The 13,742-nt window shown below is 47.9% G+C and overlaps 1 protein-coding gene across 2 annotated transcripts in view; it reads left to right on the top strand.

Moving 5' to 3' along the window:
- The window catches only part of LOC122559459 (tetraspanin-33), a 45,510-nt gene extending 40,914 nt beyond the window's left edge, over positions 1-4,596 (top strand). For both annotated transcript variants that reach the window (XM_087996914.1, XM_087996915.1), the window contains exons 7-8: positions 2,666-2,824; positions 3,667-4,596. In XM_087996914.1, coding sequence (XP_087853040.1) covers positions 2,666-2,824; positions 3,667-3,753 — 246 coding nt within the window. In that variant the 3' untranslated portion in view covers positions 3,754-4,596. The remainder of the gene's footprint in view (positions 1-2,665; positions 2,825-3,666) is intronic.
- The last annotated feature ends 9,146 nt before the right edge of the window (positions 4,597-13,742 follow it).

Below are 13,742 nucleotides of genomic sequence, written 5' to 3'. Positions count from 1 at the left end.
AGCCCCACACCAGGGCCAGGTACCAGCAGCCAGGGGCTATGCTGGGAAGCCTAGGAAAAGCAAGATTTTCTAATTTTGCTGAACATACACACCTCACAAAGCCCTACACCACCTCTGACAGTCCTATGCTCCTCACTCCCTCACGTCCTCCCACACCCCTACACCCACTCATCCCCTCACCCTCTCCCACAGCCCCTTAGCCCCTGCCAAGTCCCTTCACCCCCTCCCAAGCCTCTCATTCCCTGCCAAGGCCCATCACCCCTCCCACAGCCTCTCATTCTCTGCCAAGGCCCCTCACCCCCTCCCACAGCCCCTCATCCCCTGCAAGGCCCCTCACCCCCTCCTACAGCCCCTCATCCCCTGCCAAGGCCCCTCACCCCCTCCCAAGCCTCTCATCCCCTGCCAAGACCCCTCACCCCTCACCATAGCCCCTCATCCTCTGCCGAGGCCACACCCCTTCCCATAGCCTCTCATCCCCTGCCACAGCCCCTCACCCCCTCCCACAGCCCCTCATCCTCTGCCAAGGCCCCTCATCCCCTCCCACAGCCCCTCATCCCCTGCCAAGGCCCCTCACCCCCTCCCACAGCCTCTCATCCCCTGCCAAGGCCCCTCAACCCTCCCCACAGCCCCTCATCCCCTGCCAAGGCCCCTCACCCCCTCCCACAGCCCCTCATCCCCTGCCAAGGCCCCTCACACCCTCCCACAACCCCTCATTCCCTGTCAAGTCCCCTCACTCCCTCCCACAGCCCCTCATCCCCTGCCAAGGCACCTCAACCCATCCCATAGCCTCTCATCCCCTGCCAAGGCCCCTCACACCCTCCCACAACCCCTCATTCCCTGTCAAGTCCCCACACTCCCTCCCACAGCCTCTCATCCCCTCCCAAGGCCCCTCACCCCTCCCCACAGCCCTCATCCTCTGCCAAGGCCCCTCACCCCCTCCGACATCCCCTCATCCCCTGCCAAGTCCCCTCCCTCCCTCCCATAGCCTTTCATCCCCTGCCAAGGCCCCTCACCCCCTCCCACAGCCCCTCATTTCCTGCCAAGTCCCCTCACCCCATCCCAAAGCCCCTCATCCCCTGCCAAGTCCCCGCACCCCTCCCCATATCCTTTCATCATCTGCCAAGGCACCTCACCCCCTCCCACAGCTCCTCATCCCCTGCCAAGGCACCTCACCCCCTCCCACAGCCCGTCATCCCCTGCCAAGGCCCCTCACCCCTCCCACAGCCCTCATCCCCTGCCAAGGTCCCTTTCCCCTCCCCACAGCCTCTCATTCCCTGCCAAGGCCCCTCACCCCCTCCCACAGCCCCTCACCCCCTGCCAAGGCCCCTCACCCCCTCCCACTGCCTCTCACCCCTGCCAAGGCCCCGCACCCCTCCCCACAGCCTCTCATTCCCTGCGAAGGCCCCTCACTCCCTCCCACAGCCCCTCATCCCCTGCCAAGGCCCCTCACCACCTCCCATAGCCTTTCATCCCCTGCCAAGGCCCCTCACCCCATCCCACAGCCCCATATCCCCTGCCAAGGCCCCTCACCCCCTCTCACAGCCTCCCATCCCCTGCCAAGGCCCCTCACCCCCTCCCACAGCCTCTCATCCCCTGCCACGTCCCCTCACCCCCTCCCACAGCCCCTCATCCTCTGCCAAGGCCCCTCACCCCCTCCCACAGCCCCTCATCCCCTGCCAAGGCCTCTCACCCCCTCCCATAGCCTTTCATTCCCTGCCAAGGCCCCTCACTCCCTGCCACAGCATCTTATCCCTTGCCAAGGCCCCTCACCCCCTCCTACAGTCTTTCACCCCCTCACCCCCCTCCACAACCCTACACTGTCCCACTCTCCCACAGTCCTACACCATCCCACCCCCTCCCACAGACTCTTACCCCCTCACCCCCTCCCATAGCCCTACAATTGCCCAGCCTGTCCTACACCTCCTCACCCCACTACAGCCCATCACCTCACCCCCTCCACAACCCATTACGCACTCATCCTCTCTCCATCTCTTCGCCCCCTCCCTATACTCCCTCACCTTCTCCCCAACCCCTCACCATCTCCCAGCCCCATCCCCCAACCCCATCCCTCACCATCACCCAGCCCTATCCCCCCGTCCCCACCCCTCCCCCACTCCTCACCGTCTCCCAGCCCTACCAACTCTCAACCCCTCACCCCTCCCCCATTTCTGCAACCCCACTGACTGCAACTCCCCTCACCCCCTCCCAGTCCCACTCTCCCACACCCCCTCACCTTGCTCCCACAGCTGTACAACATCTCCATCCAGCTTCCACATCACTCCCTGTTACTCCCATCCCTACACTTCCACTCTCATGGGTTACCTCCAGCTCACCACATCGTACAACGTCTTGCATTGATTCCCCAGGACTGAGAGAAAGTGAGGACTGCAGATGCTGGAGACCAGAGCCGAGAGTGGGCTTTTGCCTGAAACGTCATTTCTCCTGCTCCTCGGATGCTGCCTGAACTGCTGTGCTTTTCCAGCACCACACTCTTGATTCTGATCTCTGGGACTGAGATCCATTGTATAATCACAGAAACCTACCCCTGTCCCTGCCTCATTCCTTCACCCCTTCCCACAGCTCCACACCCCCTCCCATAGCTCTGATACGGTCATTGGTTGCGCAGCAATGAACTCAATCTCTCTCTCTCTCTCTCGTCCTGCAGATTGTCAACACAATGTGTGGTTATGAGACTCAGTCAAAGGAAGCTTCGTCAGCCCACAAAATAATTTACATGAAAGGATGCTTGGAGAACATCGTCAACTGGGGACATGAGAACCTGAATTTTATTGGTGGAGTGTGTCTCAGCCTGCTTTTGGTGGAGGTCTGTGTCCCTCACTTTATGTTACAACAATCACAGTCCAGAAGAAGAGACAAGTAAAACTTGACATACTGCTTCAATCTTCTTGTGTATTTCAACACTGAGGGCCTGTATGGTCATTTCCTAGTATCTTCTCCTTCTGGGTTCATTCTAGAATTTTTATTGATCTGCCATGGTGAGATTCAAACCCCAGTCCCCCGAACATTACCTAGGTCTCTGGATTAACAGTCCAGCACGTCACATGCACTTAGTACATCCACAAAGTCGTCAGTCTTTTCACCAGACTCCATTTTGCACTGCATCTCAAATCTCAATCTCAGATTTAAATTTTATAATTGCCATAATGTTGGTTGCAAAAGCGTCCATTTCAACATTCACCCCATTTAGTAGTTCCTTAAGTGAAGGGTTCCATACTTATTTGCAAAGATTCCATTTCCTTCGTGATTTCAAGTTTCTCTAAGTCTTCATTAGCCGAATATTCCTTAGTTGACAAATCTTAAACCACTCTGTCTCCTTTGTAGCCTCCGTTCAGCCACACACTGAGACCTTGCTATCATCCTTTGTAGTCTCCCCTTCTTTTACCTTCCTTTTCTCCCCCCACAAGCCATCCCTATCTTTCCCACCGAGTCACAGAGGTCTCCAGAATAGAGAAAGACCATTTGGTCCATCACCTCTCCATTGTACTCTGCCCTCCTCCTTGCAACCTCTTCTCTCCTGTATTGATGTACTCTTCGTGTCATGAGCATACCATGCAGTCAGAGTTACCTCGTTAACTCCTTACTTGCGGTATATAGCTGGATGGAGCAGAGGGTTCCTTACCTGCTTGTCTTGTTCCTAATTTTTAGGTTGCGATGATCATATTGGCAGTGGTGTTACTCAAAAAAATCAAGTACTTCAAGAAACGAAAAGTTCAAAGTCAGACTACATCGTAACCTCTGCTTCCAGTACCAGGTGTCATATCGCAATGTCCAGGGAAAGAGCAACAGCTGGTCTTTGTGAAGATCTCCTCTGACTGTGACGGACCTTTACCATTATCGTAGAGTTATTTTACTACCGAGCAGTGATTGACAGCAGGAGCCCCATACCAACTATATTAGCTGTCCCAGTTGTGATAAACTGATCAGTTGTTGACCTCCTACTCTACATTGCCCATTACTTTAACAGGGCCCGTGGTTAGGATGTGATCAGGACGTTCTCCATTCATTTTGAGCGCACAGTCTCTACAAGTCATTGTTCAGTATCTAATCTGGAAATCCACACATTAGGCTGGAAATTCATGTGCCCCATTGTTCAGCAATGGTCTGCCATTCACAACCTGCCCAGACCTGGTGTGAATGCATTGGGTATTCAATCTCTCCAGCAGTAATGTGTGTTCAGGTAGATTCTCCACACTTTCTTTCTCCTCCCTCTTCTTTTCCATGTCAGTGGCTACCTCTGTCCCCCATGGCATTGTGCAGAATATTCAACATAATCTCTCCAGGCCGCCCTTCTTAAAGACAAGCTATCTCCCTTAAAGGCGAAAGTGAGGACTGCAGATGCTGGAGATCAGATTCTGGATTAGTGGCGCTGGAAAAGCACAGCAGTTCAGGCAGCATCCGAGGAGCAGTAAAATCAACATTTCAGGCAGGAGCCCTACATCAGGAATGCCAGCTGTACGCTGCCAAACCGCAGGCTGCTAGTAAGGTCCTTTGCAATATGCTAGCTGCAATGAAATGGGGCTCATCTAGCCCAGCTGCACTATCTTGGACACTCTAACATGAGCTGAAAAATGTGTTGCTGGAAAAACGCAGCAGGTCAGGCAGCATCAAAGGAGCAGGAGAATCGACGTTTTGGGCATAAGCCCTTCTTCAGGAATCGATTCTCCTGCTCCTTTGATGCAGCCTGACCTGCTGCGCTTTTCCAGTAACACATTTTTCAGCTCTGATCTCCAGCACCTGCAGTCCTCACTTTCACTCTAACATGAGGCTAGAGCCCAGAAAAAGCAATCCAGAACTTGTGGAAAGATGGTGTGATGGGAGTGGGTCATCTCTGTGCAACACTCCAAAAAAAAGGGAGTGGCACTTGGTGCCAAGGAGGGAATGTCACAGGCCTCATCAAAGTAGCATTGGAGTTTGATGTTAGTCATATCCCTTCAGGGCATGTCCCATTGCACCACCATTCTAAATTGCCCAAATGCCTGACACAGGTCATGTGACAAGAAGCTCTTGTGTTGGCAATGGAAAGTGCCAGAGGTTCCTGTCCCTATAACTGGGTCTTCACACCTCAGTGAGAGAGGGCTGTCATCATCCCACAGCACTGCTGCACCATGTGACATTGTGTGGAGATGTTTCCCTGGGACTGGCTGAATAATGCTAGAGGTGTTCACATTGAGATTGCTGGTGAACATGGTCCCCAGTGGGATGACCATCCTCATCCTGCTGCCAGGTCCCAGCCTGAGGGGGTGGCATCACCGGGTGACCACACGCCTGGTGAATCAGCAGCTCCTTAGGAAAAGTGCCCGTGGAAGACTAACTGACATTGGATATTGTGTCCTCACTTTTGTCCCTCTCAGAACATTTCCTGTTTGCCTCAGCCTTCTTTCTCAGTCCTGTTGAAAGTCGCAATAACATCCCTCTATACCTGGGTCATTTAGTCGTCTCTCTCCTCCGCGGCTGCGTTCAGTTATTATCAGAAACAGAAACACCTTCAATACTCCAGCAGAGTGCTTCTGCCAGCTTCAACCCCGCAAAGGGAAGCCAAAAGCATCTCACCTTGCTGAGTGGTCTTTTAAATCACCCCTTCCCCATGCTCTGCCTCAGAACAATACTCTCGTTTAGTCAGTTATGTGTCACAGTTTGTAGCCAAGGGATACAGAATGTAAATTTGATATCCTGGTGTCACATCAAGGCCTTGAGTTCTTTTTAAGATTAGATTCGATTCCCTACTGTGTGGAAACAGACCCTTCGCCCCAACCAGTCCACACCGACCCTCCGAAGAGTAACTCACCCAGACCCGTTTCCCTCTGACTAGTGCACCGAACACTATGGGGCAATTTAGCATGGCCAGTTCACTGCCCTGCACATCTTTGGACAGTGGGAGGAAACCACTGAGCCACCGTGAGTTGTGTGACATGAATATTGCACAACTTCAGAAAAGCCAGCAGACACCTGGACAGCCTTATTTACCCAAGCCACACAGTGAATGACCACTCAATTCTCACACCCACAAACCCCGACACTGGGTCTTGCATAAGAGCAATAAATTTCACACTCAGTTACACAGCAATTGTTTCCATTTCTCGCAATTCTGGTATCACACTCTGTAATGGACCTCGAAAACCAAACACAGCAACACTCCAGGAACAACAGTATCAGAGCCACAATGTCTGCAGCCTCCTGAAAATGCATTATCTATCAATAATAAGACTGTGTACATTACATCCAGTGCTTACTTAACAGCATGAATTGTTTACATATTGGTGACAGGAGTGCAACAATAACTGATCTCACTTGTCCTTCAGTCACTTCTTTGTTGTAAATTTGTTGATTTGACTTTCAAAATGACCAGTTGCTTCTCTTTTGATGGCTATTTTCAAATAAATATCCACCAGTCATAGAGTCATAGAGATGTACAGCATGGAAACAGAGCCTTCGGTCCAACCTGTCCTTGCCGACCAGATATCCCAACCCAATCTAGTCCCACCTGCCAGCACACGGCCCATATCCCTCCAAACCCTTCCTATTCATATACCCATCCAAATTCCTCTTAAATGTTTCAATTGTACCAGCCTCCACCACTTCCTCTGGCAGCTCATTCCATACACATACCACCCTCTGTGTGAAAGAGTTGCCACTTAGGTCTCTTTTAAATCTTTCCCCTCTCAACCTAAACCTATGTCCTCTAGTTCTGGACTCCCCGACTCCAGGGAAAAGACTTTGCCTATTTACCCTATCCATGCCCCTCATAATTTTGTAAACCTCCATAAGGTCACCCCTCAGCCTCCGACGCTCCAGGGAAAACAGCCCCAGCCTGTTCAGCCGCTCTCTATAGCTCAAATCCTCCAATCCTAGCAACATCCTTGTAAATCTTTTCTGAACCTTTTCAATTTCACAACATCTTTCTGATAGGAAGGAGACCAGAATTGCACACAATATTCCAACAGTGGCCTAACCAATGTCCTGTACAGCTGCAACATGACCTCCCAACTCCTGTACTCAATACTCTGACCAATAAAGGAAAGCATACCAAACGCCTTCTTCACTATCCTATCTACCTAGGACTCCACTTTCAAGGAGCTATGAGCCTCCACTCCAAGGTCTCTTTGTTCAGCAACACTCCCTAGGACCTTACATTAAGTGTATAAGTCCTGCTAAGATTTGCTTTCCCAAAATGCAGCAGCTCGCATTTATCTGAATTAAACTCCATCTGCCATTTCTCAGCCCATTGGCCCACCTGGTCAAGATCCTGTTGTAATCTGAGGTAACCCTCTTCGCTGTCCACTATACCTCCAATTTTGGTGTCATCTGCAAACTTACTACCTGTACCTCTTATGCTTGCTTCCAAATCATTTATGTAAATGACAAAAAGTAGAGGACCCAGCACCGATCCTTGTGGCACTCCAGTGGTCACAGGCCTCCAGTCTGAAAAACAACTCTCCACCACCACCCTCTGTCTTCTACCTTTGAGCCAGTTCTGTATCCAAATGGCTAGTTCTCCCTGCATTCCATGAGATCTAACCTTGTCCTCTTTAATAAACTCAAAATAATCTATTACTATAAAGCTGATAAAAACTTATTCTTAAAACAAGTAGTGAACACCAATTTACACCTTAATTCTAACCCAAGAATTAAAACTATATCCTTCTTTATTCCCCTCACACATACATATGCAGTTGCACCACCCAAAAAGTCAAGTCATAAATAAAATGCCAGAAATGAAAATCAGCTCGTGAGGGCCAGGAGTTTGGAAACAGGCGATAGAATATATCCATCGGTCTTCACGCAAACAAAGAAAAATTGTTGACAATTGTAGACCGAGGGAAGATCTTTTGTTCAGGTTGAAATCAAATTAAATCTGAATTTTACCAGATAGACAGAAATACTGGGACTTGGAAACTCTATCAGGTTCTACTAAGACTGTCTTTGCTGTTGAACCTCATCCGACCTCTCAGGAATGTTGTTATAGGGATTCACAGCCCCAGTCAGAGTTACAGACTGCATGCTCTCTGACTGAATCCTATCCTCCTCACTTGGTTTTTGTGCCTTAATAAATCCCACTGGTTTTTCCCTTAACCTCCAGCAGATGGCCCAGATATTCTCTACTTTTTTTCAGCAGTTAATGCAGATGGTTTTGTTTATCGCTCCCCCCGCCCTCAACATTTCAATTTAGCACAACCCTCTCTGTCCTGAGCAGGACTTCGAGAATTCCCTCTCTCCTCTCGCTCTCCACACCTCAATCCTTTCCCAGTTGGTTGGGAGGGTTTTGTTTTCTGGAACAAGAGATTGTGGAATGGCACCTAGTCCTCTGGACCCAGTCACTCTCTGTACCTCTAGGTTATTCTTACTGGGAAGCCATCTTTGATCTTTTCAAATAGAATTAGCACATGAGGTTTCCATAAGTGGTTTCTATCTTAAAAGTTTGTACCCAATGGTTAAAATGGAGCTGCTTGAGCTTTTCAAATCCCAGGTTTTCAGAGAGGGTGGAGGATTTGACAGAATTCCTCTCACACTAATCAGGATGTTCTGAAAGCCACGATTATTTGTCAATGGAAAGCACTCGAAATGGCCAGGGGCCTGGTGATTCAGGAAAAGCACAGCAATTCAGGCAGCATCCGAAGAGCAGGAAAATCGACGTTTCGGGCAAAAGCCCTTCATCAGGAATTGCCCGAAACATCAATTTTCCTGCTCCTCGGATGCTGCCTGACCTGCTGTGCATTTCCAGCACCACTCTAATCCAGACTCTGACCTCCAACATCTGCAGTCCTCACTTTCGCCTGGTGATTCAGGTCTCCTTCCAATTCTGGGGCAAAAAACAATGTTGATATCCTCAAAGGAATGAACAATCTCAGGGCCCTCAAGGCAATTGAATCAAAAGGAAGATAATTACTCCCCAGAGGAGGTAGACCTCAGAGATTCTATCCCAGTCGCTGTTTACAGGTAACCGACTATATTTTGTGGAGGGAGTGGGAAGTTGTTTGGTAATAATTGAAGCGAAAAAGCTAATGTGTAGGAATATCATACTGCAAACGTTTACAGGGACATAAAGTGGGAAAAATTTAGAGGGATATGGGCCAAATGCAGGCAAATGGGACTAACTCAGTTTAGGAAACATGATTGGCATGAAAGAGTTAGGCTGAAGGGCTTGTTTTTATGCTGTATGATTCTGGATAAAATCCACATGTACCGCAAAATTATTTTGCCTAATGCAAAGTCTCCTAATACAGAGCAGCCTATACCCCACAAGGCTGGCATTTGATGGGCTAATCTCACATTATCAAATCCTGTCAGAGATGTAAGGCTCCCAATCTAAGTTTTGCCCACATTTATGGATACCTGCCCATTTGTAAATAGTGTGGGAATAAAGCGCCACAGCAAGATCTTCGACCAAGGAAAGCAATGTGTTTCCAAGTACGGCTGGACTCTCCACCTTGAACCAAGACCAGAAGTCAGTGATGGAAACCAGATATCATTTTCAGAGAGAGACAAGCTGTCATGGCATAGGGAGTCACAATCCGATACGAGGGTGACAATAAGTGCAAGAACAGGTATGGGTAGACAAATGGCTGAAATATCAAGACTTTGGATCAGGGCTCACGTAATTGCCTGGGGCCCCTGGGCACAAATATTTTGGTTTTGTGCTGGGCAAGGAGCCACATGGCTCACACTTAACGACAGCCTCATGAGATTCCTCAAAATCTAAGATATTCATCTCTTGCCCAGCAGATTCCATTCATTGTCAAAGAACAACACGTTCGGCAATTTCTAAGGGTCACCTAATCTGATGTGGCACCTAACCCCAATCTTCAGCTTCACATCAGCGAAGGTCGGCTAATAAGGGAATGACTCAAAATGATTCAAAGTGAATGTCGTAAAAGCTCAAAAGGTGAAAGTTCCAAAAATAGCCCATTTTACTGCTTGTAATCAGTGGCAAGACAGAGTGAACCTCATGCAATTCCCCTAAGAGCTTACTCTACTGTTATTCAGACCAATGTTGGCCTGGCCGGTTTATATTCTGTGATAAATCTGCTGTGATAATTACTCAAAAGAGGGGAAGATAGCTTCTACCTCTGCCTCATCAAATGCAGGACTTCAATGAACAAACCAAGTTGCCTTCACCCTCAAGTCTGACTCAGTGGTGTCTTCCTGGGACACTGTAGGTTCCTGCTCCTCAGCTCGAATTGGCTTAGCTTAAACTCTCTTTCCTGTTGTGCTTTCTGAAATTCTCTTTTCCCTCCCTTGCCCCTTTCTCTCATCCTCTCACTCTTTTTTTTTTCTTCTCTCTGTCTCTCTCTCTCTCTCTCTTTCCCTATTTATCTTTACTTCACTTTTTCTTTAATTTCTAATTACCCATTTTGAACATAATTTTAAACTCTGTTTTCCATCACTCTATCCATTTCATCATCCTCTATCTCCAGACAAACCAATGGCCACCTCCTTTTTAAAATCTCAGCTTTCCTGTCCTTCGAGTGTGATTCTGATCCCAAGTTTTTCACTATGTCTTTTCACCATTCAAGATACAGAACCCGTAAAGCTCCAAAATAGCTTTCTCTATAATGAACACAGTCCGTTGATTTCTCAGCAACAAACCCAAACAAGCATCAAAGACATCTCGGAAATGACTGCCAGACTACTCAGACCCCTTGGCATCATGGTAGCCCACAAACCCACCAACATACTAAAACAGCAGCTAATGAACTTGGAAGACATGGGAGAAGATTTGTAGCTTGGGTGCTCGTTGTTGTGGTTCTGTTCGCCGAGCTGGGAATTTGTGTTGCAGACGTTTTGTCCCCTATCTAGGTGACATCCTCAGTGCTTGGGAGACTCCTGTGAAGTGCTTCTGTGATGTTTCCTCCGGCATTTATAGTGATTTGTATCTGCCGCTTCCAGTTGTCAGTTCCAGCTGTCCGCTGCAGTGGCCGGTATATTGGGTCCAGGTCGATGTGCTTATTGATTGAATCAGTGGATGAGTGCCATGACTCTAGGAATTCCCTGGCTGTTCTCTGTTTGGCTTGTCCTATAATAGTAGTGTTGTCCCAGTTGAACTCATGTTGCTCGTCATCTGAGTGTGTGGCTACTAAGGATAGCTGGTCGTGTCGTTTCGTGGCTAGTTGGTGTTCATGGATGCGGATCGTTAGCTGTCTTCCTGTTTGTCCTATGTAGTGTTTTTTGTGCAGTCCTTGCATGGGATTTTGTACACTACATTAGTTTTGCTCATGCTGGGTATCGGGTCCTTCGTTCTGGTGAGTTGTTGTCTGAGAGTGGCTGTTGGTTTGTGTGCTGTTATAAGTCCTAGTGGTCGCAGTAGTCTGGCTGTCAGTTCAGAAATGTTTTTGATGTGTGGTAGTGTGGCTAGTCCTTTGGGTCGTGGCATGTCCTCGTTCCGTTGTCTTTCCCTGAGGCATCTGTTGATGAAATTGCGGGGGTATCCGTTTTTGGTGAATACATTGTATACGTGTTCTTCTTCCTCTTTTTGCAGTTCTGGTGTGCTGCAGTGTGTTGTGGCCCTTTTGAACAGTGTCTTGATGCAACTTCTTTTGTGTGTGTTGGGGTGGTTGCTTTCGTAGTTTAGGACTTGGTCTGTGTGTGTGGCTTTCCTGTATACCTTTGTGGTGAATTCTCCGTTTGGTGTTCTCTGTACCATCACGTCTAGGAATGGGAGTTGGTTGTCCTTTTCTTCCTCTCTAGTGAATCGGATTCCTGTGAGTGTGGCGTTGATGACCCAGTGTGTTTTCTCTATTTCTGTATTACCTTTAGTAATAATTAAAAACACAGAAATAGAGAACACACACCGGATCATCAACGCCACACTCACAGGAATCCACACATCTACCTTCCTGTCCTTTCTTTATAAGCCTTGATTCCTTGACTGATCCAGAATTTATCTCAGCCTTAAATATACATAAGCACTCTGCCCTGACAGTTCTCTATGAGGCAAAAGACTCACAACCCTCTTAGAGAAGCAATTTCTCCTTCGACAGTGCTGAATTTATATCCATGGTTTCAGCTGGTTTGTCTGAAGCCATTTCCATTGATTTTAGTAAAAAAGCACGCTTTGAAGTTACCGGTTAAAAATGCCCATAACATTTGGAGTTCTGATCCAAGACACAACCTAATCTTGAACTAAAAGCTCTCCAGATAACCATCCTGGCTTGAGGGCTCTCACGTCCTTCCTAAAGTGTGGTGACCAGAGGTGGGCTTAAATCTCAAACCTCCTTGCTTGTGTACTCAAAAGTGTTCTCCACTTCTGAAGCTTTAGTTCCCATTGGCTTTGCTAATTACCCTCTCAGTATGCCCCATTACCTGTATATGAACGCTTAGGTGCATTCACACTCTTTAGAGCTGTACCTGTTATTCCATATTCCCTCTCCGGTTTCCAAAGTATGTCACGTCACTTCTCGGAATTAAATTCCATTTGCTACTTGATTGTCCAACTGTCTATCCATGCCATGTTGCAGTTGATTAGTATCATCCTCAATGTTTTGAAATTTGACTCTTTATCCAAACATCCAAGTCATTCAAATATACCAAAAGGAATAGTGATCTGTTCATGGACCTTTGGAAGATGCTGCTTGTGAAAAAGCATGCACCATCACTCACTCTTTTCTGTATTAATCTAACTTTTCATCCCTACCAACACTGACCCTCCGATTCCAACAGCCACAGTTTCATTCACCAGCCGGTCATGTGGTACTTTGTCAAATAGGCCTTGGGAACAAGTAAAGAATATCCCAGATAGTAAACGGGAGGTCAGCTGGAGGGAGCAGGGAAAATCGTGAGCTTTCAGAGTGTGTGATACTCTCCATCTGCAGCAGGAGGCCACAGGATTGAGGACAGAGTCCGCACACCCAAAAAAGAATGGTCTTCTTCTGAGCTATGGCCTGATGTATGAGTGCCTTGGGACCCTGCAGCAACCTCGTGATAATGTTACACATCATTCGGTATAAATAGCACAGTGTGTGGAGTTAGAACACAGTCAGATTGCATGGAAGACAAATATGAGCACATGGACATGAACACACAAGGTAGACAGGTACTCCTTCCAATAGATTTTATGTAACTGTATACATTAATGCATTAAATATGTATTTGTCAGTCAGAACCTGGGATACCTGAGATTACCATGTTGAGCAGTGTTCAATATAAATCTATAATAAATTGTGTTACTTTGAAGGCCAAGCTTTTTGCTCTCTGACTTCTCCTCGAGCAATGTGTAAAGAGCCCAAACTTATAATGTGGCCATTGTAACCACCAGAACTAAACAAATCGACATTCTACAGCACACTGCCAGGCACCTTCCTCCATTCTGCACTAATGCTGCCAAACACTGGGGGGATTGCCAACAGATCAAACAGGTTCCTTCTCCTGAGTTACCAGCCAAGAACGTTGATCTTCAGTGTTTGTAGCAGGTACCTAGATGCAGACATAAACACAGCAACAATACATTTCCTGCTGGTATAGAAAGTCTGAAAGGACGGCTTATAATTTACCTCATTGAAATCCTAATACTTCCTGACAATAACTGAGAGCTTAACTCAGAACAGGGCAACACCAAAAGGGCAGGACAAAAGATGACAAAAGTTTTGTCCCTGGCTAGGGGGAGGAGAAAACGTCATAGCTTCATGGTGGGGTGATCAGTGATCACAGGCAATAATCCATTTTAATGTGACTGACATCACTGCCCCCTTTAAAGAGCTTGACAAGACTCCACGTAGGTAGTTAACACT

This window comes from Chiloscyllium plagiosum, unplaced genomic scaffold, assembly GCF_037043375.1.
Source record: "Chiloscyllium plagiosum isolate Xiang-an unplaced genomic scaffold, Cpla_swu_hap1 HiC_scaffold_19, whole genome shotgun sequence".
Lineage (NCBI taxonomy): Eukaryota > Metazoa > Chordata > Chondrichthyes > Orectolobiformes > Hemiscylliidae > Chiloscyllium > Chiloscyllium plagiosum.
This window is presented reverse-complemented; position numbering and strand designations above follow the sequence as displayed.